This window comes from Vespula vulgaris, chromosome 9 (assembly GCF_905475345.1).
Source record: "Vespula vulgaris chromosome 9, iyVesVulg1.1, whole genome shotgun sequence".
Classification (NCBI taxonomy): domain Eukaryota; kingdom Metazoa; phylum Arthropoda; class Insecta; order Hymenoptera; family Vespidae; genus Vespula; species Vespula vulgaris.
The window spans coordinates 1442100-1464043 of NC_066594.1; the positions used below are offsets into that span (position 1 = coordinate 1442100).

Here is a 21944-nt window from a genome sequence, read left to right on the forward strand (position 1 = left end):
TTATCTATCTGTCTAATTTTATCTCTCTTTGTCTCTCTCTCTCTCTCTCTCTCTCTTCCTCTTTCTCTCTCTACCTTTTCTAGCTTCTTGCATACGTTACTCATGAATATTTAACGAGTACCTGAAGCTTCTTCTTCGTCAATACGATAAGAATAATTCTTCGTACACGTTACTACCTGGCATTAGCTAATTTTAATTTAATTGCACCGTAATGCAACCTCTTCTTCGCAAGACTCTTTCTTCTTTTCCGACAAGCGAGACCGAGCGCGTTACATCGACGATGAGCAAAAAGGAAAAAAGAACTTGAAAAAAAAGAACTTGAAAAAGCAAGAGAGTGCTTATGGGTGCTTTTATAAAAAGACACGTGATCTGCCACTCCTCGTCATCCTTTTTATTTATTTATTTTCTTTTATTTTCTTTTTTAATTTCATTCTTTCTGAAATGAACCGAGTGACCCTAAATTCTTTTATCGTTAACGTTCGTAAAATGCCGATGATCGATCATGCGTTCGAGTTTCATACGTGGTTCAAAGATCGACCAAAAAAGAAGACATTAGAATATATATTTGCAAATGTCTTTTTGTTCATTCTTTTTTTGTGTCGGAAGTATAATGGATTTTCTAACTCTCATTATACCGTATCGCGCTTACATAATATATACGTTCATAAGGGTTACTTATATTTAATACGTACATAACAAATTCATCATAAATATATACATGCATATATACGTGTGATGTGTATCGATAGATATTACGGTACACGCAATATCGACGGTATATTCTTTCAAACGTCGCTGTAATCTATACCAAGTTATAGAACATGTCTCGCCTCGAAATGGCCGGCCTTGTAACGTTGTACGACTACTGTCCCTCCCTCTACCCCTCCCTTCTATTTACATTGAGCAAGGGGGGTGGTAGAGTATTCAAATTTCGGTCGCAAATATTACGTGTCGCTGGCAATCGAATACTTGACGCGTTAAAACCAGTAAAGTCTTGTAGAGTAAATCCGAACCCTCGATGATCCTGATACGAAAAGAGATAGATAAGAAAGAGAAGACGCGAGAGTCAATGATTCACATCGTCACGGATGGATTCTGTCGATGATCACGTAATCTTTTGTTTCTTTTACCGAGAAGGAAAAGAAGAGGAGAGAAGAGAAAGAGAGAGAAAGAGAAAAACATGGAAAAGGAATCCTCGAGATATAACTTCCTCCTACGTAACGTTATAGCTTCGTGGAAAATACATGAAGATGATCTAAGAACTTTGTCTAGTCTCTTAGAGGTCTTTTTATTTCTCGGGTTTCATCTAAAAACTTATATAGACGATTAATATAGTTACAATATATTATCGTTCGATAAATCTTGTTAATTATAAACATACATACTATATAGATGATATATATACGTACATTATACGTGCATACATACGTACGTATATAGGCGTGTCGTTTGGGGTATGTGACACGAATCATTAAAAGCATCCATCCATACATATATACGTACATACATACAGTATATATCGATATTTGTCAAATTTGTCACGGTGGTTCTTGATTCTTTTGCTTTTGTACTCGTCGTTCGTCGTCGTCGTCGTTTACATTAAGAACGGAGAAGAATTTTAAAGGAGCGTGACTAGGAGAGCCCAGTCAGCTTTCTTCGTTATATCCTCTGTCAGCTAAACTCTAGCATGCCCGTTTCTTTTCTTTTTTTTTTTTTTTCTTTTTCCTTCATGATGTGCATACACCTCGCGCATAAATACGTACACACGTACATGTATGTATGTATGTACGCATCGATCGCGATTAGGTCATAGATGGGCTCGGCAGAAGTCACGATGGTTTAGTTGATCTCAATGATATTAATAGAACTCTAAATAACCGTGAAAAGATAATTGTCGATGTTCGTCTTCGTTCGGTCAAGAATAATTGTCTCATTTCCGTTTGTATCTAATCTCTTAAAAAAAAAAGAGAATGAAAATAGAGAATTCGTTCAAACACCTCGCCGTTTTAATATGACGATTTTACCAAGAAATATCACGTCAGGGATACGTTAAAACTTTAAATTCGTTTTTCCAATATTTAGCCGCGTATTTCTTTAAAAAATGGCGGAGTATGATTACGTCGATTGACGAATCGATCATATTTCAACGATTTGATACTATTATATATATCATGTTTATTATATATATTATATATCGAGAAAAGTTTTTATTGAAACCAGGAATTGGTTGAAAGGTACGATAATAAATTCATCTTAATCACGCGAGTTTGTTGTTTCTTTACGGATAAATCGTAGACACGTGCACACGTGAGCAAAAAGTGAAAGGTAGTTGCCGGCTAAGGTGGTAACGTTGATTTATCTGTAGTATGCACAGTTTTACGTTGCACGATAGTTACAATCAGATATGAAATACAGAATGTTGCTTAGTGCCCTTTTTGTCGTTGGCCGGACGTTCTTTAACTGGTGACCTGTTAACTTTCAGGTCACTCGATTGACTCTACTTCTCTCGTTACTTGGCAACGTCAGAGAACTTTACGTTTATATCGATAAACTACGAATGTAATCGCGTATATAATGGCTAACAATATTACAGTATCTAAGAATATTATCTTATTAAATGTTATATTTGTTTTACCGATAATACGATCGATCGAACGATGAATCGAACGTTGTTCAAATTTAAGAATTATATTATAAAACCAATTCTAAATATCTACATGTGTCATTGTTTTTAGATACGAGATTTTTTATAACTTAACATAATCGATGAAACATCGTAACGTCGTTGTAAAAAAGAGAGAAGAAAAAAAAGAAAGAAACAACGGTACGCATTCGTTGAAATTTTTATTCCGCAAAGTTTTTCTACGAGAATCGAAGGTTAAAGGATTAACAACGATAAAAGTAAGAAAGAATAAAAATAAATTCGACGTTGTTCTTCTTATTGATCGGAGCAAGAAGTTTCTTCGATTGGATGAACTAAAAAAAGAAAAAAAAGAAAAAAAAGAAATATATAAATAAAAAAAAAAGAAGTTACGAACGAAAGGAATGCAAATTATCATAGAGAACAAGCAGATCGCCATTCAATGTTTGGTTTAAGTCCACTAATGGCTGTGACGATACACGATAAACGTGTGTTTACGTGCGATAATATGCAACGTATATGTGACATTATGTAATGTCGGCTGTGCCATTATCACCTTCCTTATGTATCTAAGTACTTTTACATACGTATATATGAATATATACGTTAGCGTCGGCGTGCCCGATTCTTCTTTAACAACGTTTCATGTGTATAAACGAATGATTTGTTAGGAGTTCGATGTTCCTTTTCTCGAACTAATATGAAATTCAATCGTTGATTTCATTCTCATACTTGAGAAGTATACCGAATCCGAGAAATATACGAGAATATTTTATATTCTAATGATCTTTTACTTTTTGTTTTAAATATAATCATAATTTAATCGATGAAGTTTTTCATTACTAATAGTTCGATAACGATTATATATATATATATATATGTATATAATTTATAAATATCAAAAAAAATATATATACATATTTTTGATCTTTTTAAATTTACTAATTCAAGAAATATATATGTATATATACAGAATAGAAGATAGTAGATGTTACGTAATACAAAATTTTAGCAAATGTCGAAATCCTTTTAGAAAATCGATTCATACATTTGCATAAATTTTCTTCGTTTTATGTCAAATTCATTTTTCGATTATATTGCATTACTCTTCGTTTTTTTCTTTTTTCTCTCTCTTTCTCTCTTCCTTCTCATTTATCGTATAAACGTCGTTTTGTTATTTTAACGAAGGTCACGCTGTTCTTTGAAAGAAAAAAGAAATGATCCATCATGAACACGCTATGGCATTTAATATTTTGTATCTTAACATGTATACTTCTCCTTTCTCATCTTTCGTGTTACGCAAAATAAAAAAAGAAAAAAGAAAAGGAAATAAAAAGAAATCATAGAATCGAGCGAAAGGCACGACATTAATGACCATAATATATACAAACGAGACAATCGTGATTTAAAATTCGCCGAAGAGATCGTCGAAAGAAATTCCAAAACAAATGGAGACTTTGTCCAATGAATGCCCTTTAATAACGTTCACCTCACGTCTTATATATATTGCTTTCTCCCAAGTAATATTTAGTCGTCGTGTCGTCCTCGTCCTCGTCGTTGTCGTCGTCGTCGTCGTCGTCAAAAATATATTCCACGTAGAAATCATTCTCTAATTTCCTTATAACTTTCGCGTATCGTCAATTCCAAGAAAATCCACCGCCATTGGAATCGAGTCACGTCATTTTATACAATAAAATTAACCGAACGATTTTGTACGAGTCGCCAATGGTTCTTTTTTTTTTTTTTGCACCTGTAGAAAACGTGCTCGTACTTACAATTTATTTTTCTTTTCCTTTTCTTTTTTTCCTTTTTTATTTATTTACCTTTTTTTAAAGATCCTGGTATATGTAGATCATTTTTCATTTTTATATCCCTCCCCCTATCTCTTTTCGCATTCCTCGGATATTTGTATAATCAAGTTACCTCGATCTATGTGTGTGTCTCTTCGTGTAATCGAGAAGAATGAAATTTGAAAAAAAAAAAAGCAATAGGAAGTAGTAAGGAAATGGAAAAAAATTGAAAAAGGAATTTCCGTCGGTCGCAGATTCTCGTCGTCGTTGGCGCATCATGCATGCTCCCTTCCCCTAATGTGTATCTGGACCCTCGTGATCATCATAGAGAGCATTTGGGGCAACGATGGATGGAGGAAGAGAGCTTTGTGTTGCTTGCCCCTTCCTCCTTCTCTTTTTCTCTTAGTTGAACACCTAGGGAGTTCTCTCGACAAGAGACGCCGCAGTTTGCCTCGTGAGTTCGAGTCGCGAACCGCTTATTGTGAATCGGTCGTATCGATAGAAAGAACTTTGTTCAATTTATTTCGATAAATTTAAGAATTCGCGAAACAGTGTGTACTTGCATAAACATAGTACGTATGTACGATGATGTGTGTATGTATATATAATATATAATATGTATGTATAATATATGTATACACATGTGTACCGGCAAACTCACGTTGAAGCATCAATAACAAGATGGATCTTTGTGCGTCGTTTCTCTTCGATACGTTCTTTCGTTTTTTCATAAATTACACGTTTATTATTTCATCATGGCGTACTTTTTATTTACATTTTATATGTGTATATATTACATATTACACGTAACACACACACGCGTGTGATACTGGCGAACGCACACTAGCGACTAGATGACAAGATGGATCTTTGTGCGTCATTTCTTTTCGTGTGCTCTTTTTTTTTTGTTTGTTTTTTTCTTTTTTCTTTTTTCTTCACTTTTTAATAAATTGTACATTAATTATCTCTGTCTAGTGACATACTTTTATTTATGCTTTTGTTTTCATCGTTCGTTTTTAAGATCTTTCTCGAAGCGTTTTACGAGAGTTAAGAATCGATATTTATGTATTAATGAAAATTATTTATCTCTTTTTTGATGTCGTCTTCGTTAAACGTATTCCATGCTTTTGTATTCGATTGATGATACGAACGTTAAAAAAAAAAGAAAACAAATTATAAGTTGGTAATACTGATATTTGATATCCTTTTCTTCATTCCCCTTGTTCGGTTTGATATCCGTCGATTATTCGAAGCTCTCGTAATAAAATAAAAATAAAAATTACTGTGTTACGTCGAACGTAAATACGTGGCCATGAGTAAACGTATAAATGTTCGTTCATATCCGTGTGTAAGGAAAAAGAAAAAGAAAAAGAAAAAATATATATATATATGTTAGCAATAAAATATTCGTAACGTAAAGAAAAATGTTAAAAGTGATAAAGCGATGGTAAAGGTATTGACTCGTGGTTTAACACATATATACATCATTTTATATATATACATCATACATACATACATACATACATACATACATACATACGTACGTACGTACACACAATATATCTTATAAGAGTAAATATATCGATCAAAGTAAAACCGCAAGTATAGGTTAAAAATAAATCTTTTGTATTTATTTATTTATTTTTTATTATTCAAGACTGGTACAAACACGTGCTTCGATTCCTCTCGCGATCACGTTGCGTATTTTTGATCCTTTCTTTCTTTGTTGTGTCGCATCAATCGAAATTTTCAGGGCCGTATCAAAATCGAATAACTCCCGATCGTCTTCTTTTCTCTTCGTATTTTAAAAAAATAAAGAAGTAATCGTAATTCTTTTTTTTTTTTCTTTTTTCAAATAATAACAATAATTCTTTGTTGTTTCGTTACATTATATTTTTCTTTTTCCTTGAAAAATATTTCGTATTATATTACATTTCGTCGTTTAATTAATATTGCGTGAAGATGTAACGTTAATTTGAATTTTAATTCTATGCCGATTTAATATTGTTTTCAAAATATATTCCGTTCGTTCAATTATCTCGTATTTTATGATATTATCGATAAAAGTGTCATCGTATTATTGATTGAACTAGTACGAGGATAAATTTGTTTGTGTTTACTTGTAGAGTGTTATTGATAAATATTTTCTCTTTGGTATAGGTAATAAATTTTGTGGCGAGTAGAAAGAAGGAGGGAGAAGGGAGTTTCGTGGCAATATTAACTACGGTCGCGTGCTTATTTGAAGGTCGTCGCTTTGTTTCGTATATCTCGTAGAAATTTATAGTTTATATCATCTATATGTCCTTAAATGAACCACGTCTAAGATCAACAATTAAATTAGTCGTCGTTAGGAGAGCGTGGATAGAAAATCATCTTCGAAATAATACGAAGGGGCGCGCACTTTCACTGTATGTACACGCAATGAATTCAGAATTTCTCTTTAGAAGTGAGAAATACGTTACACTTTCTGATATTTTTTTTCTATTCAATGTGATATAAAGTATAGTGATGTTCCTGATCACGTTGGTGTATTTTTAAAACGTGATTTTTTGTATATATACTACAAGTATATAGAAACAAAGGAAAACTTCTAGATATTGGAATTTTAATTTTATATATATTTGAGAAATATATAAATGATATATTGTGCAATCTACGATGTATAAAAAGTGTTACCATGAAAATATTGCGTGAGTTATGTTATTGTTGTTGTTTTTATAGGCATAAGTTAGAAAGTAAAAAAAGAAAAAATTGATTCATTTGAAATATGTCCTTTTAAGTTCGTACGAAATGAATGGTAATGAGATATTGGTTCCGAGTGGACATCGTTGTCCACATCGTGGATTAAAGAAGTATCCTAGTATCGATAAAAAGATATGGGATGCTAGTAGTAGGTGGATTCTTCAATGGGATAATATAGTGAAACATCCTGGTGCAAGAGCTAGAGGATGTCATTGCGATATACACAAACCACCATGGTTATATCCTGAATTAGGTACATTAATTTTTATCTGTGCTGTTTCTTGATAACTGTTACAAAAATGTATCATAAAATTAGATACTTTCTAGCTCTTTCATTTCTTTCAAATTATAATATATATTTTTTTTTACTTTTTTGTTACAGTTGGTAAAGACACAGATGAACCTGATAGAGCAGTAAGTAGTAATATACATATTTGAATTTCAACTTCATTCGTAAGATCGAGAAAGATCTTTTCCAAATCTATATGTTTCCATGTTGTAGATTAAGTCAGCACCTTTGAAAAGAACTAATGTACCTCTCAAAAGAGGCCAATTTGGTCCAGCAAAGGCACCAAGTTCTGCGCTAGGTATATACAAGGTTTTGAATATATTCATTAATCTGCGATATTTGCATATATTAATTACCATAAATGGATTATGTTGGTGTAACAGAACAGGTGCATTAAAAGAAAGGAATTTGTTTTTTTTTTTCACAGATTGTTTTGAAGCTTGCATTGTTTTTTTATTTAGAATGCATTTTGTATATTTTACACATTTAAAGTTTGTTAAGCATATTCAACGTTCTGTTTTTATGCGAATGTTTTATGATGAATTTTTTTTTTTACACATATCATAATGTTTAGTAACGATACATATCGACATTTATTGATAATTATTTTTAGACATGTGTCATGTACCTTTCATCTTTTTTTTTTTTTTACTGGCTTTGATCAATTTCTTTACCAAACATAATTTTCACACATTTATCCTGATAAATTTCAATTACTTCATACATGTGTTGTAATTTGTCTGTTAATATCATACAAGTAGCACAAATTCATGCATTTCCTACACATCTGTGCACTGAAATAATCTTTATGCTTATTCATTATTGCATTGCAACCTAATAATGATATTATTTTTGAAAGTTTGTTATCAAAGCATCAATAAAGTATTGATGTTTTGTTAATAAGATTGCTAACAATTTGCTTGCATGACAGCTACGCCTGGTAACATACATGCAACGGTCCCACGAGCAGCAACCGTCAGTAGGTCTGTGTCACTAAGATCAACATCAGGTATCTACAATTTTTATTGGCAATTACTACTCTAGTATTACATTACTGTCTTCTATTTAACATATAACTATATGACTGCTAGAGTAGTAGATATTGATAGAATATTAATGAAATAACTAAATAAAAAATTATTCTATACAAAAGCTTACTTGGATTAAAAAAGTTGGTCATATGATTATGTGCATTTTGTTTTTATGTTTCTGTCTATGTGTTGTGTGATCGTGCCACACTTACATGTAAATACATAAGTGTTACAGTAAGATGCTTTTTTACAACTATATCATAATTTTATCGTTTTATTTTTGAGTTTAAATACATTACAGTTTTGGTAAAGCAATTTTATCTGTAGCTCTATTTTAAATTTAAAAAATTAATACAATCTGCTATTGACAAATTTTATAATTCATTTCAAAAGAAAAATTTATTTTTATTTGAACTTTATAAAATACTTAGGTCAAGCTGGTGCTGTTGACGAAGAAACATTTTTAACATCGTTTGAGGAGGTATCACCCGTTAATTTGTTCTCTGCAAAGGATTTGGAAGAACAAATGAAAATTATAAGAGATACAGTTGGAGATGATAAGAAAGACTGGAAACAAAGAACAGAAAGCGTATGTGTTGGCAAAACTTATGCAAGTGCACAATTTTATGATGTTATAATATATGTTTTATATGAATTGTGTTTACAGATGAAAAAACTTAGAGCAATAGTTCTTGCTGGTGGTATGAACTATGAGAATTTTCTGGATTGTTTGAAAAGTATACAACGACCGTTTGAAGTAGCATGTACAGATCTTAGGTCACAGGTTGTACGAGAAGCTTGCATTACTTTGGCATTTCTGAGTCAGCATTTAAAGACCAAGTTTGCCAGTTTCGGAGAAGCAGTTCTTTTGACTCTAATGAACCTCATACAGAATAGTGCCAAGGTAATGATGGTGATACTGTATTTGTGAATAATATATGATTAGTAAACGTACGGTTAGATAATATATGATTTGAAAATGTATAAAAACTGATTAACAAATAAATTAACACATTTGTAAATGTTACTTCTCAAATATTACATTCAATCCTGTTAATTTATTTGATTGATAATTTTTAACATGAAAGAGAATAATCTAAACTAACCATGTATATTATTATTATACTTGTTACATCATTAGGTCGTGGCAACAGCGGGGGCCGTAGCTGTTAGATTTATCCTTCAAAACACACATTGCAGCAGATTCGTCCCGATTATTACATCTTCGCTAAATAGCAAAAGTAAAGACATTCGTCGTGCTTCGTGTGAATATCTAAACTCAATTTTACAAACGTGGTCTACTCAAATGTTGCAAAAACATGTAACGGTATTGCAAGATGCTATTAAAAAAGGAATCGCTGATTCTGATTCTGAGGCAAGAGCATTCGCCCGCAAGTAAGTACAAATTAATATTATTTCTCTCAAACAGATTATAATTCTTAGTTATATATGTTTAGATCATATTGGGCCTTCAAAGATCACTTTCCGGAACAAGCAGAGGTATTACTCAACAGTCTTGATGCAACCTATAAGCGTTCACTGATGTCTCTCAGTAACAGTGGAAGTATCAATAGTCTAAATGTAGTAACGCGATCAACGAGCGTTAGTCCAAGAGCATCAAGACCTGCGTTGAGTGCCACAGGTAGATATATCCATTTGTTCATAATAGGAAAATATTTACAGAAGATTAAAAAAAAAAAAAAGAAAAATAATTATCGGTGGTCTTCCAATGACTGAAATAAAACCCATATTGCTCTCTTTTTTTCATGCTGCTTTATGTCTCTTCTTTGCATTAAATATACGAAGGTAGTACGGAAAACTTGCATCAGGCACCAGGCCCACCTCACGGTCCGCTCAGACGTACTCCGTCGTTACCTCGTTCATATCGTCAGTCTGGCATCCCAATTCTACAAAGACCCACAGATAATCATTGTAATTGCATCATTGTAATTATTTTATGTTTCCTGCAGTTTTTCTACGTTTTTCAATGTAAAATAGAATTGTATTGTTTAATGATCGTTAGTATCATAGATAATTTACAGACACTTTGAGCTTGGGCCCACGTGAAATATGTATATATATATATATATATGTTAATTGAATGTAATTCAATGTTGCAATTCCTTCTAAGACGCTAAAAATTACGTAGTTTATGTTTTTCCAGATCGAGTCACGCCAGGTGTTAGATCTACTAGTGCGATAGATTTACAAGCTGCACAAAGAGCCAAAGCAAGGATGACATATGCAAATATGAGTAGATACAAAGCTACACTTCGTAAGTAACTAAATTTTTATTTTTGATTCTTTTAAAAGATATATGAAAGATAAATGAAAAAGTAGTTAGTTAATTCGTTAGTTAATTTGTTAATTAGTTAGTTATGTATGTATGTATGTATGTATCTATCTATGTATGTATATATGTATGTATGTATTCCTTTTTTATTGAATTATTATTAATATGCTGCCTGAAGATAATGATCATAGTCATCAGGGTAAACAAGGTATTATTATTTTTTGCCCTTTAGTGTAACCTTTGCATATTATTTTTGTAGGTATTTGCTTTGATGCATAGATGTTAATTTATTTTTGCTAATGTTAATACTTTTTTTCGTATAGCAAGACACAGTAAATCACCTGATACCGCTGCAGTTGCCAGTCCTGAACGGACAGCTAGGACAAGAACAAGAGTGGCAGGAGTTTCACAATCGCAACGTAAGTGTTTGAAAATGATACAGATTTCAATCTATAATCGTATGCATATATGTACATACAAATCTACGTACGATTTAACAAGGATTTTTATAAACGTTATATTACTTTTAATAATAGCCAGTAGCAGATCGGGTTCACCGTCATCGAGATTAAGTTATACAACGTATAATCGCGAAGGAGAATCATTAATAGCAAGACCAAGGAAATTATCTGGACATGGTATTCGAAGTACTGGGAATAGTCGTGAACCCAGTCCACAGAGATTTGGAATGGACAGAAGTTTTGGATGTAAAATGCGGTATGTGTGTTTTTTCCTTTATAATATGATGATAATTTTCTTCTCTCTCTCTTTTTTCTTTTTTTTTTTTCTTTTTTTTTAATAATACTAAATCAATTATCTGTGAGTGCTAAGAAAGATATGTAATAATAAATTAAATCCATGTGATAATAATGATATGTAATTATAATTAATTAGAGGAAGGAGTTTACATATGTCACCAACAGATAGACCTCAATCTAGACCAGTTATGGCACAGAAGATGTTACAGCAATCTCGTGAAGCTGAATCTGCTTTAGCAGATGCGCTTACCTTTGATAGCATTGACAGTTGTTACAATAGAGCTACAAGAGTCAAAGGCGAACACAGCGACGACAGCGAAACTAGCAGTATATGCTCAGAACGCAGCATGGACAGTTTCAGGCGACCTAGTGATGTGAGTTCTTGAAGTTTGAAAATCAGTCTTATGTTTCCCATTACAAAATAATTCAAAGTTCAAACAAAACAAAAAAAAAAAAAGAAACAAATCAGTAATATAACATTCGACAAAGCATATTCATTGTTAGACCTTAGCTTTTCCTTATAAAAACTTGTAGTAGTGGAAGCACTTAATGCTTAATGCATGATACATGTTTTAAGTATGCTTGCTCTTTATTTAAGTTCGCATTTTTTAATTATTTATTAAAATGCAACACCATGGATAAGTATTTGTCATGTAAATATTAAAGTATTACAGATAATGAATATGCTATAATTAATAAATGTATTTGACATTTGTAAAAGTTCAATAATACTAATTTTAATATTTTATTGATCATTTCTCGAATAATATTTCATATTACTGCTGTAAAACGCTTACAATGCAGTTTTTATTATATTATATATATACACACACACACATAGTGTATATAGCTTAAATCATTATCATATAAGTATTCGTCATGCTAACACATTATATTATAATTTTTATTTACGTATCTATGGTTGTGTTTACGAAATTTTAATATTCTAGTATTAGTAGTCTTTGGCATATTCTGATTCTATTAGTCTCTCAATAGATACATTTTTAAAACGTCGTTATTTTGTATAAAAAAGAGAACGTATTTTTTATGTCATTGTCTATTAACATATTATAAATAATTTTGATAAAACGTGTCGAATCAAGAGGAGAATAATGTGATAAATGAAAAAAGGGAAACTTTTTAACGCAGAGTTGGGCATTCTGCGTAAATGTAGCTAACGCATGTCTGATTTTTCATTTTCCTTTTTGTTGCGGCGTGTTTGTTTGGTTTGGACTAACGCAATGTGCCATTGTATACTTCGTATCTGTCCATCGTCCATCTACCCATTAGTCGTTCTCATGGAGTGGCTCCCAGCAAAGACTGTACCGTGATATCTGGGATCAGTCTATCCCAAAGGTTTGTGAAATTTAGTTTTTTCTAGAAATTTTTTCCCCTACAACTTGCCTTTTTCCCTGATTTTTTCTTTTTTTTATAACATTTCTATCAATATTAATCATCAGTGACATTAGAAGCGTTTCATGCATTGTGCATTTCTACATCATTTACTTGACAAGTATATATGTTAATCATAAATATATTTAAATATCACAAATATAAATTTACATTACGATCGATTATCAAGATCAATTTATTCTTTTTAGTTTTTTTATTAATTTTTACATTTTCTTCCGTATCATTCATTTACATATTAAATCATTATCTTCAATCAGTCAATAAATTATAGAAACCGGATATATATATATATATGATGTTATTCTCTAATTCATAAATTTGTAGATAACAGACGATAATATTTTACACAAGAAAGTGTATTTTGTACAAGTACATGTGATATAATAATAATGATAATAGTAATAATAATAAAATCAAATTCCGTATTTACTATAAACGATTTACGTTTTTTAGGATATTAAAGAAATAATTGAAAATTGTGCTCACAAGCATTGGGGTGACAGGAAGGAAGGTTTAGTCGGTTTACAACACTTTCTTGCAAATGGAAATACATTGACCGCTACCGAATTGCGCAAAGTTACGGATATATTTACCAAAATGTTCATGGATTCGCATACTAAAGTATTCAGCTTATTTCTGGATACTTTAAATGAACTTATTACGACTCATAATGAAGATCTTAGCGATTGGCTATACGTTTTATGTGCGAGACTTTTAAACAAATTGGGTACAGATTTATTAGGATCTATCCAAGCTAAAATTCATCGAACGTTAGATGTTGTAAGGTAAACCATTTTTTTTTTTATCTCGAACAATCTTTACCTTATATCATACTGGATCAATTTCATTGCTATTATCATAATTCCATTATAATATTTTTATTTTTTAAACACAGAGAATCCTTTCCCGGTGAACAATTATTACCAGCTGTGATGAGATATTTAACCGACCCAACACAAACACCAAATTCTCGTGTAAAAGTTGCGACCCTTACTTTTATCACACAAATAGCAGAGACTGCGGAACCCTCTGCCTTAAACAATTCTGCTGGAACAGCATTAGCTAGATTGCTTGATTGGACGAGCGATGTAAAAAGTCAAGATGTTAGAAGGCATGCACAGGAGGCATTTATAGCGCTTTACAATTTAAATCCCCCACAAGTGACAATGATATTAGCGGAATTACCTAAATATTATCAAGTAAGTTGTTACACGTTGTTCCTCATTTTTCATTTAAACGAATATAAATTCAATACTTTATTGACGTTATTTGTTTTGTTTCGTTTTGTTTTTCTGCAGGAAGCTGCATTACCTCTAGTCCAAAATCATTTAAGAAGATCATCGGGTTCGAGTAATCCAGCTTCTCCTGGTACACCACCACCAAGAGCACAACACTCTCCTGCACGTAATAAGAAGAATGACGTTGATACGGCTGATGAAAATTTGGAAGAAGTTTATAAGTAAGATACTAATGGATTTTAAATAATTACATTAAAAATAAACATATTTCATTCATATATTTCAAACATTTTAATCTAGAACCTCTTCTTACAGATCATTACGACGTACAACGGCAGAGATTCAAAATTATGGATTTGAGCGTTTAGAAAGAGCTACAACTAGCAAAGATAGTGGTATTAGTAATATGGCTGATTTAGAAGAAAGGATAGAAGGTCTAACGTTGTCTAATTCGGTAAAGATATAGTTATTGTTTTTATAAAGTCGAAAGTTATTTTTTTGTTTAATAAAAATATTTTCACCTGTTTAATATGACAGGTAAAAATATAAATATAATATAAAAATATCAATATAAATTTAATATGACGTTTTTATAAATATTGTTATGTATCGTTGCTATTGTTATTATTATTATCATTATCATTATCAGGGAAGATCTTCTTCTGTATCATCACCAACGCAAAGAGGACGATCGGTCACGAATATAACAGTAAATGGTTCTAGTGATACAATTGCCGGAGATCTTATATTACCTCAAGAAAATAATGGTTATAAAACTCATGGTAAAAAAAGAAAACTTAAGATATACACATACACACTTTAATAAACGTGAGAATTAATTTAACCAGCTAATATATCTTAAATTATTATTTCAGGATCATCCCCCGACTCAACCAAGAGACCAGAAGTATTAGATAATATGATTAAAACGTTACAATCTAAATTGACGCAAACTTCAGAAAAGGTAGCAGCTTTGCAGGAGTTTCAGTTATACGTTAGAGAAGGAGACGCCACATATGTCAAACAAAATTTCAAGTATAACTTCTTTCATATTATTTATTTTTATATCATTATTATTTTTCTTTTTCTTTTTCTTTTTTTTTATGTGTATATATATATAATTGACATATCCTTTAGTATTAACGATTTCTTCCCTTATTCTCGGCTCTTTTTATTTTAGAAAACTTCTCAAGACATTATTAGATAGGGTAAATAGCGATAGTCAACAGTTACAAATAGAAGTACTTCAGACGTTAATCGATATGCTCAAATGTCCAGAACTTTTGGAAAGTTTTTCTGTTTTTCCTGAATTGTTGGTATTGAAAGTAATCACTGCCCATAAGTTTGATGATCAGAAAGCCGATGGTAGTTCCAGCGGAGAGAGCGTTAGAGCGCCGGTAAGGATGTCAGAGGTATTTGTTCGTTCGTAATAATTATTAAATATGTATGTTTGTGTAATTTATAATAAGAAAAAAAGGCACAGGTTCTTCGGACAGCGGAGAAGTGTGCCGCGACAATTGCCACGGTTCTTAGACCGGAACAAATTATTCTCGTTGTATCAACTATAATAACAACCGAACCATATCCCTTAAATATGGGTGCGATTAAAATGCTTCACAAAATAGTCGAACACTGGGGACGCGAAGCTATAGAGCCTCATTTATCGAAAATTATGCCAGGACTTATTAAGGTATATAAATTTTCATTGAAGAGTTTTACGTTAATATACATCTTTTTTATTTTATTTTATTTTTTCCTTTTTTTACACGTAAGATGCGTATCATACAAAAAAAAAAAAAAAAGAAAGAAAGAAAAAGAAAAGATAAGAAAATATGAAAATTCATTTATATAAAATAAAAAAGTATAAAGCTTAAGAGCATTAAACTGACTGGAAGCAATGCAAAAAAGAGCAATTTAAAAAAAGAAATCTGTTTTCTTTCAAAAAAATACGTATACGATTTTTTTTTCTTTTTTTTTTTTTTTTTACAAGCTAATCACTATACGTTTTTGCAACTTTGTAAAACTAAGTAAACCGTGTTAAGAAAACTATGTAATTGCGAATCGTGTAAAAAGAGAGAACCACAGGTGTACGTTTGATATTTTCGATATAATATTATATTATAAATATTTCAGGCATATGACGACGTCGAAAGTACGGTTCGTAAAAGTGCAGTTTTTTGTATGGTAGCAATACATGCAGCAGTTGGCGAAGAAGTTTTAAAACCTCATTTGAGTTCTCTATATGCAAGTAAATTAAAGCTTTTGTATATTTACATACAACGTGCACAGCAAACGAACAGTCAACCGGCAAGTCCACGTAGCAACAGCAAGAATTAACTAACAACTAATTCTGCGACATTAAGAATCGCAATACTAAGAAGATTCGCGCGTCTAAGTGCAAGACACGAACGAATGTTGGTTAGCTTTCTCAGCAAATCGAGTCCGTAAACGTTGAGAAAGAAGAATCGTCGTCGGTACGAGTACGTTGTGCCTCCTGACAGTGATGTTACACGCGAAGGCGATTAATTACTATATATAATTTCGAAAATGAAAAAAAAAAGAGAAAAAAGAATAAGTTTTCTTCATACGCACCGATATACGTTAATTCGATCGAACATCATCAGGCAAACCGTTAATAATTCGTATTTTTCTTTTTACAAATAAGATATACGACGTCTTTACATTTCAATTGGAATAATAAGATTATTACAAGAAGCGTAGCGAATTTAATCGCGAATATATATGCATATTATATGTATGTCGGGTCTTTTGAGGTAGGAATGAACCTACGCGATAAAAATTAAGTGGGCAAACAGTATGACCTTATCTTCTTTTTTTTTTATTTTTTTTCTTGTTTCTGTATTTATTTAAAAAAAAAAAAAAAAGGGAAAAGAAAAAGAAAGCACGATATTTACTTTTTTGAAATCTGGAAAGTGGTAAACTGATTTCGATGGTATATATCGTTTTAAGCGTGTATAAAATAATTTTTGTAGGACTGTCGTTATTGTAATACAGATTATTCCGTAAATTTTGTCGTATGTTACAGAGATCTATATAGTAAAATCTGTATGCATTACGTTGTACGGAGAATTTCCGAAAAGAGAAACTCACGGTTTGTATACTTCTCGTTTTTGGGAGACACTACGATTAGTTAGTATCGTCTCTGTGTAAAATCATTTAGTTTTAAGTGATCTTTGTGTTTATTATTATTATTATTATTATTATTATTATTATTATTATTATTACTACTATTATTATTACAATTATTATTACTATTATTATTATTGTTATTATTATTATTATTATTATTATTAATATTATTTCTTTTTTCTTTTTTTTTTTTTTTTCAAATGCGTAAATGTGAATATAGATATCATCTTATTTTCTCCATTAAACAGCGGTATTGCATATCTGTCTTTTATCCGAATCTTCCATAAACCTAAATGCAGGTCATGTTTAGTTGTATATAAACATATATTGATTATATAAGAGACTGATATTAAAAAATCCTACACTACGTTGTTTAATTTGGTCGTTATATAGAACCGGAAATAAATTATACACAAAAGATCGCGATAACAGGGTCTGGAGTGTGACATGACTGTCAAGAGGGAGATATTTAGATTACTCGACTTCCTTTCTAGAAAACGCATAAAGGTAATGCAAATACCAAGAAAAAAGAATGTGCGTGTGTATGTGTGTGAGAGAGAGAGAGAGAGAGAGTAAGAGAGAGAGAGAGAGAGAAGAGAGAGAGAGAGAGAGCAAATAGATTTTAATAGGCTTGAGGATCGTAAATAAATATCTAAAGTGATAATAATGTTTGCACCTCACACAACACAACAATACGGCATTATTTATGTCGAAGGGAAAGTAAATAGTTTATTCGTCTGAAATCAATGTGCTAGTCAGATTTCCAAGGACGCACAATGATGCAAGAGAACACAAACGATGTTTTTGAGTAACAGAAATGATGATACGTATAATAACATGTGAAATATTTTGTTGAAGGGAAAGAATGAGAGAGAGAGAGAGAGAGTGAGTGAAAGTGAAAGTGAATGAACGAATTACGTGTAACAATAACGGAAAACAAAAAAAAAACTGAGAATAAGACTATAGAGGTTTTTCGATAATCCAATGTGCTCTAGAGTAATGTTAATTATTATTATTATTATTATTATTTTTATTACTATTATTATTACTATTACGATTATTATTATTATTATAATTATAATTATAATAATAATTATTATTATTATTAAAAGTCCATCGCGTTGCCAATACTTGAATGAACGCTAAATCAAAGCTAACATTAACGAGTTTAGTAAAATATCGTGCCATTGTTGTTTTTCTTTCTTTCTTTCTTTTTTTTTTCTTGTTTTATTATATAAAAATAAAATTATATACGCGGCGTGCATAATGACACAGTAGTGTTAGAGACAGGCGTACACAGACACAGAGAGACATACATAGATATTATGCGTATGCATTTATACAAATGCGTGCGTCATGTGACATAAGTCGATCATTGTCCTTTTCTTATTAATTATCGTTAGCAAAGACATGGCGGAGTACCGTCGGGAATCGTCGAGATGTTATTGTTAGAAATATTTTTCTTTTTCTTTTTTTTTTTTGTCTCGTTTCTTTCTTCTACCCTCGTCAATTTTTTATTTTTACTTTAATTTACTTTCTTTTATTTAACTCTTTTTGAAGATTTTCTCTTTATTTATATAAGAAAGCATTATTGCCTTTGCTTCTTCATATGTAAGAATGATGTAGGATTAAAAAGTGTGAGAAAAAAAGATCTGAAAAGAAATAATACGAATGGAGACGGGGAACGTGTCTCTTTTTATGTAATAATAATAATAATAATGATACAAGCGTCTAGAAATATTTTTTTTCGACTAATGAATTTCTAATAAATTATGGTGTTAACACGTATATTCAGCAAAAGAGGCAATTAGCAGAGCCAAATCGTGCCAAACATATCCAGGTGAAAAAGATTATGAAAATAATCGACGAGTATTAGATAAACGAAAGACGTGTATAACGTTTTATTCGTACGAATAGCATTTTATTTTTTAATATTCGTTAGTTTCTGCTTTTAGAAATATAACATAAAGGAAGCGCTTCGTTGATGATAGTTGTCTTTTTTACATCGCTCGTTTTTTTTTTATGGTTTCTGTTTTATTTATGATTTCGCGGCTAATTTGCGATAGCGATAAGTCAAGTATATACATACATACATGCATACATACATACATACATACATACATACATACATAAATTAATTCTTTTAATCCTGGAAATAAAATCATTCAGAATCATACGGTACATCATAATATGTCATAGATCGAAAAAATTTTATTATTATTATTATTATTATTATTATTATTATTATTATTATTATTATTTATTTTCTGCTTTCTTTTTTATTCTTTTTATATGCAATAATATTAATGTTCATTGCTGGAGCAAATTTAGTGTAGGTTTCGTATCGTGCCTTCACTTTTTTTTTCATTTATCTTTATTTTTGTTCTTTTTTTTTTTTTAATATCAGACGAAAAGGCAAAGCATTATACCGTTCTTTCAAATAATATTGCAATAAGGATCTCGAAAATTTATACGTGTAGAGATCGGTAATAATAGAAATTGTCGTTTTTAGAAGTTCATGTTCTAAGAGATTTAAGTTTCTCGACTTATTTTTTCCTCTCACATCTTTGATATCCGTAGTCTTTATACTTTAATTAATTAATTAATTAATTCATTCATTCATTCATTCGTGCAATCATTCATTTATTCATTCATCGTCCGAATTAAAAAAAAAAAAAAAAAGGAAAAAATTACTTTTAAATGGACGAGACGACGGTACATACGGTCGGTATCGGTTGTGTATATATGTATACATATAGTATTAAAATAATGTACAACCTACATATTATCTAGTATTTAAGTGAGAATAATTAGGAGAATACATCGTCACTGCCTCCAGCGTTTGGTCGTGCCGACCGTGAATTTATGTTTTTCTTGGCAAGCAGCCCTGAGTTTGCTTTTAATGTTATTCTAATTTTCAAGAGAAACGAAAAACAAAGAAGAAAAAAAAAGAAAAGGAAGAAACAAAGAATCGAGAGAATTTCGAAAAACATTCTTTCGTTCTTTTCTTTCCTTTTCTATTTTTTTTCTTTCTTTCTTTCTTTTTTTTTTAACTATATACACAGGGTGCGTGTTCTGTAATTATTCATAATTGATGATACAAATATGAACGTGATAATTTTATGCAAAGGAATAACTAAAAAATGTACACTTGTACATTTTTATTACAATTGATTTTTTTCCTTTTCTTTTTCTTGTTCTTTTTTTCTTGAATATCATTTACAAGACATTTAGTAAATCGTTTGTGTTTGTAAATCGATTATTTCTTTAAAAAAAAAAAAAAAAAAAAAAAAAAAAAGGAAAAAAAAAGAGACAAGCTGGACATGATTATTCTATTCGTTCGAAATATGTAACTTGAATTTTTTTTTTCTTTCTATTTATAGGGAACAATCGTAATAATTTTACGAAATTAACAAATTAACGAATCACGAGCGTTTTTAAATGTTATGTTTCGAATTTGTTAATTATATTAATTTAATCAGGCATAATGAAATGGGCAAAGCCAATGCGCGAATCACAAAGCTATAATAAATGTTGAAAATGAAAGGGTAAACCTATCTAACGATTATATAATAACTATTTAAGTGCGATTTTGCTGGAGGTTTTTAATAAGGATTAACGTGAGAATAACGGATGTACGTTAATTCCAAATGGTGATGTGGCTATCGATTCTGTTCTAATAATTCTAATGCTTACATTACATTATTCTTACTCTTACCCGACAAAAAAAAAAAAAAGAAAAAGAAAAGAAAAAAAAATAACTTATTTGTATTGTAATAAATGAATGTTAATATTTACACGCTTCTATAACACGAATCAGTCCGTTACAATGCTAGATTATTGTATTCGTAAAGCTACTACGTGCTGTTTGTTGCTTGAAAAATATTTATCGACGACAATTGGTATTCCTTTCTATACGACACTATTCTATATATATTAGATATGTTCAATCTCGGAAGATACATACATACATAAATACATGCATACATACTTTTTATTGGCATAAGAAAGCAATGAGAGATAAATCAATACGATCGATCGATAGATTGTTCAAAACGATATTGTGCGCGATCGGCTGTTAAATCGATGATCGAAGTTTGTTTGTTTTTTCGTTATTGTAAAATGTAAGGGAGAAAGAGAGGAGAAGAAGAAGAAGAAGAAGAAGAAAAAAAAGTAAACAAAAAAGAAACAAACGAAAAGAAAAGTAAAAGTATAAGTCGTTAATCGATAATGCGTTATACATACATTATACGTTGTGCGAAAGTTCGACTCATCGAGAGATGAATGTAACTTTCGAAAATAATTTGCAATTTTGTGAAAGAAAAATTCGAATATGAACATTCGACATTTTCTATTACGGAATTACCAATTATTTACGTTTCGCTTTTAGAAATAAGTTGAGCAAAAATACGATCGCGAATCTGAGATCTAAATAGTTTAATTATACGGAGGGAAAAAAAAAAAAAAAAAAAAAAAAAAGAAAAGAAAATTAAGGAGCAAAGCTTTTTATAAGAAAATTTGCAATTGGCAAGTTTATTAGTTGAAAATATTTGCGTCGACGAACAAGTATATAACAAATTTATGTTTATGTATGTTACA

The 21944-nt window shown here is 30.8% G+C and overlaps 1 protein-coding gene across 16 annotated transcripts in view; it reads left to right on the plus strand.

Annotated features, from left to right (window-relative positions):
- Positions 1-21834, plus strand: part of LOC127066286 (CLIP-associating protein 1-A) — a 39220-nt gene extending 17386 nt beyond the window's left edge. For 2 of the 16 annotated variants that reach the window (XM_050999793.1, XM_050999807.1), the window contains exons 6-28: positions 7556-7587; positions 7676-7760; positions 8394-8471; positions 8925-9082; positions 9161-9397; positions 9635-9888; positions 9951-10135; positions 10300-10425; positions 10658-10768; positions 10965-10994; positions 11110-11205; positions 11323-11503; positions 11681-11918; positions 12835-12900; positions 13411-13742; positions 13853-14156; positions 14256-14416; positions 14496-14649; positions 14845-14977; positions 15071-15230; positions 15376-15607; positions 15673-15885; positions 16329-21834. In XM_050999793.1, the coding sequence (XP_050855750.1) occupies positions 7556-7587; positions 7676-7760; positions 8394-8471; positions 8925-9082; positions 9161-9397; positions 9635-9888; positions 9951-10135; positions 10300-10425; positions 10658-10768; positions 10965-10994; positions 11110-11205; positions 11323-11503; positions 11681-11918; positions 12835-12900; positions 13411-13742; positions 13853-14156; positions 14256-14416; positions 14496-14649; positions 14845-14977; positions 15071-15230; positions 15376-15607; positions 15673-15885; positions 16329-16532 (3770 nt within the window). In that variant the 3' untranslated portion in view covers positions 16533-21834. Of the gene's footprint in view, positions 1-4387; positions 7122-7211; positions 7427-7555; positions 7588-7675; positions 7761-8393; positions 8472-8924; positions 9083-9160; positions 9398-9634; positions 9889-9950; positions 10136-10299; positions 10426-10657; positions 10769-10964; positions 10995-11109; positions 11206-11322; positions 11504-11680; positions 11919-12834; positions 12901-13410; positions 13743-13852; positions 14157-14255; positions 14417-14495; positions 14650-14844; positions 14978-15070; positions 15231-15375; positions 15608-15672; positions 15886-16328 lie in introns of those variants that run through there. The other 14 variants (XM_050999808.1, XM_050999809.1, XM_050999810.1 and 11 more) reach the window with 14 other exon arrangements.
- Positions 21835-21944: the final 110 nt, after the last annotated feature.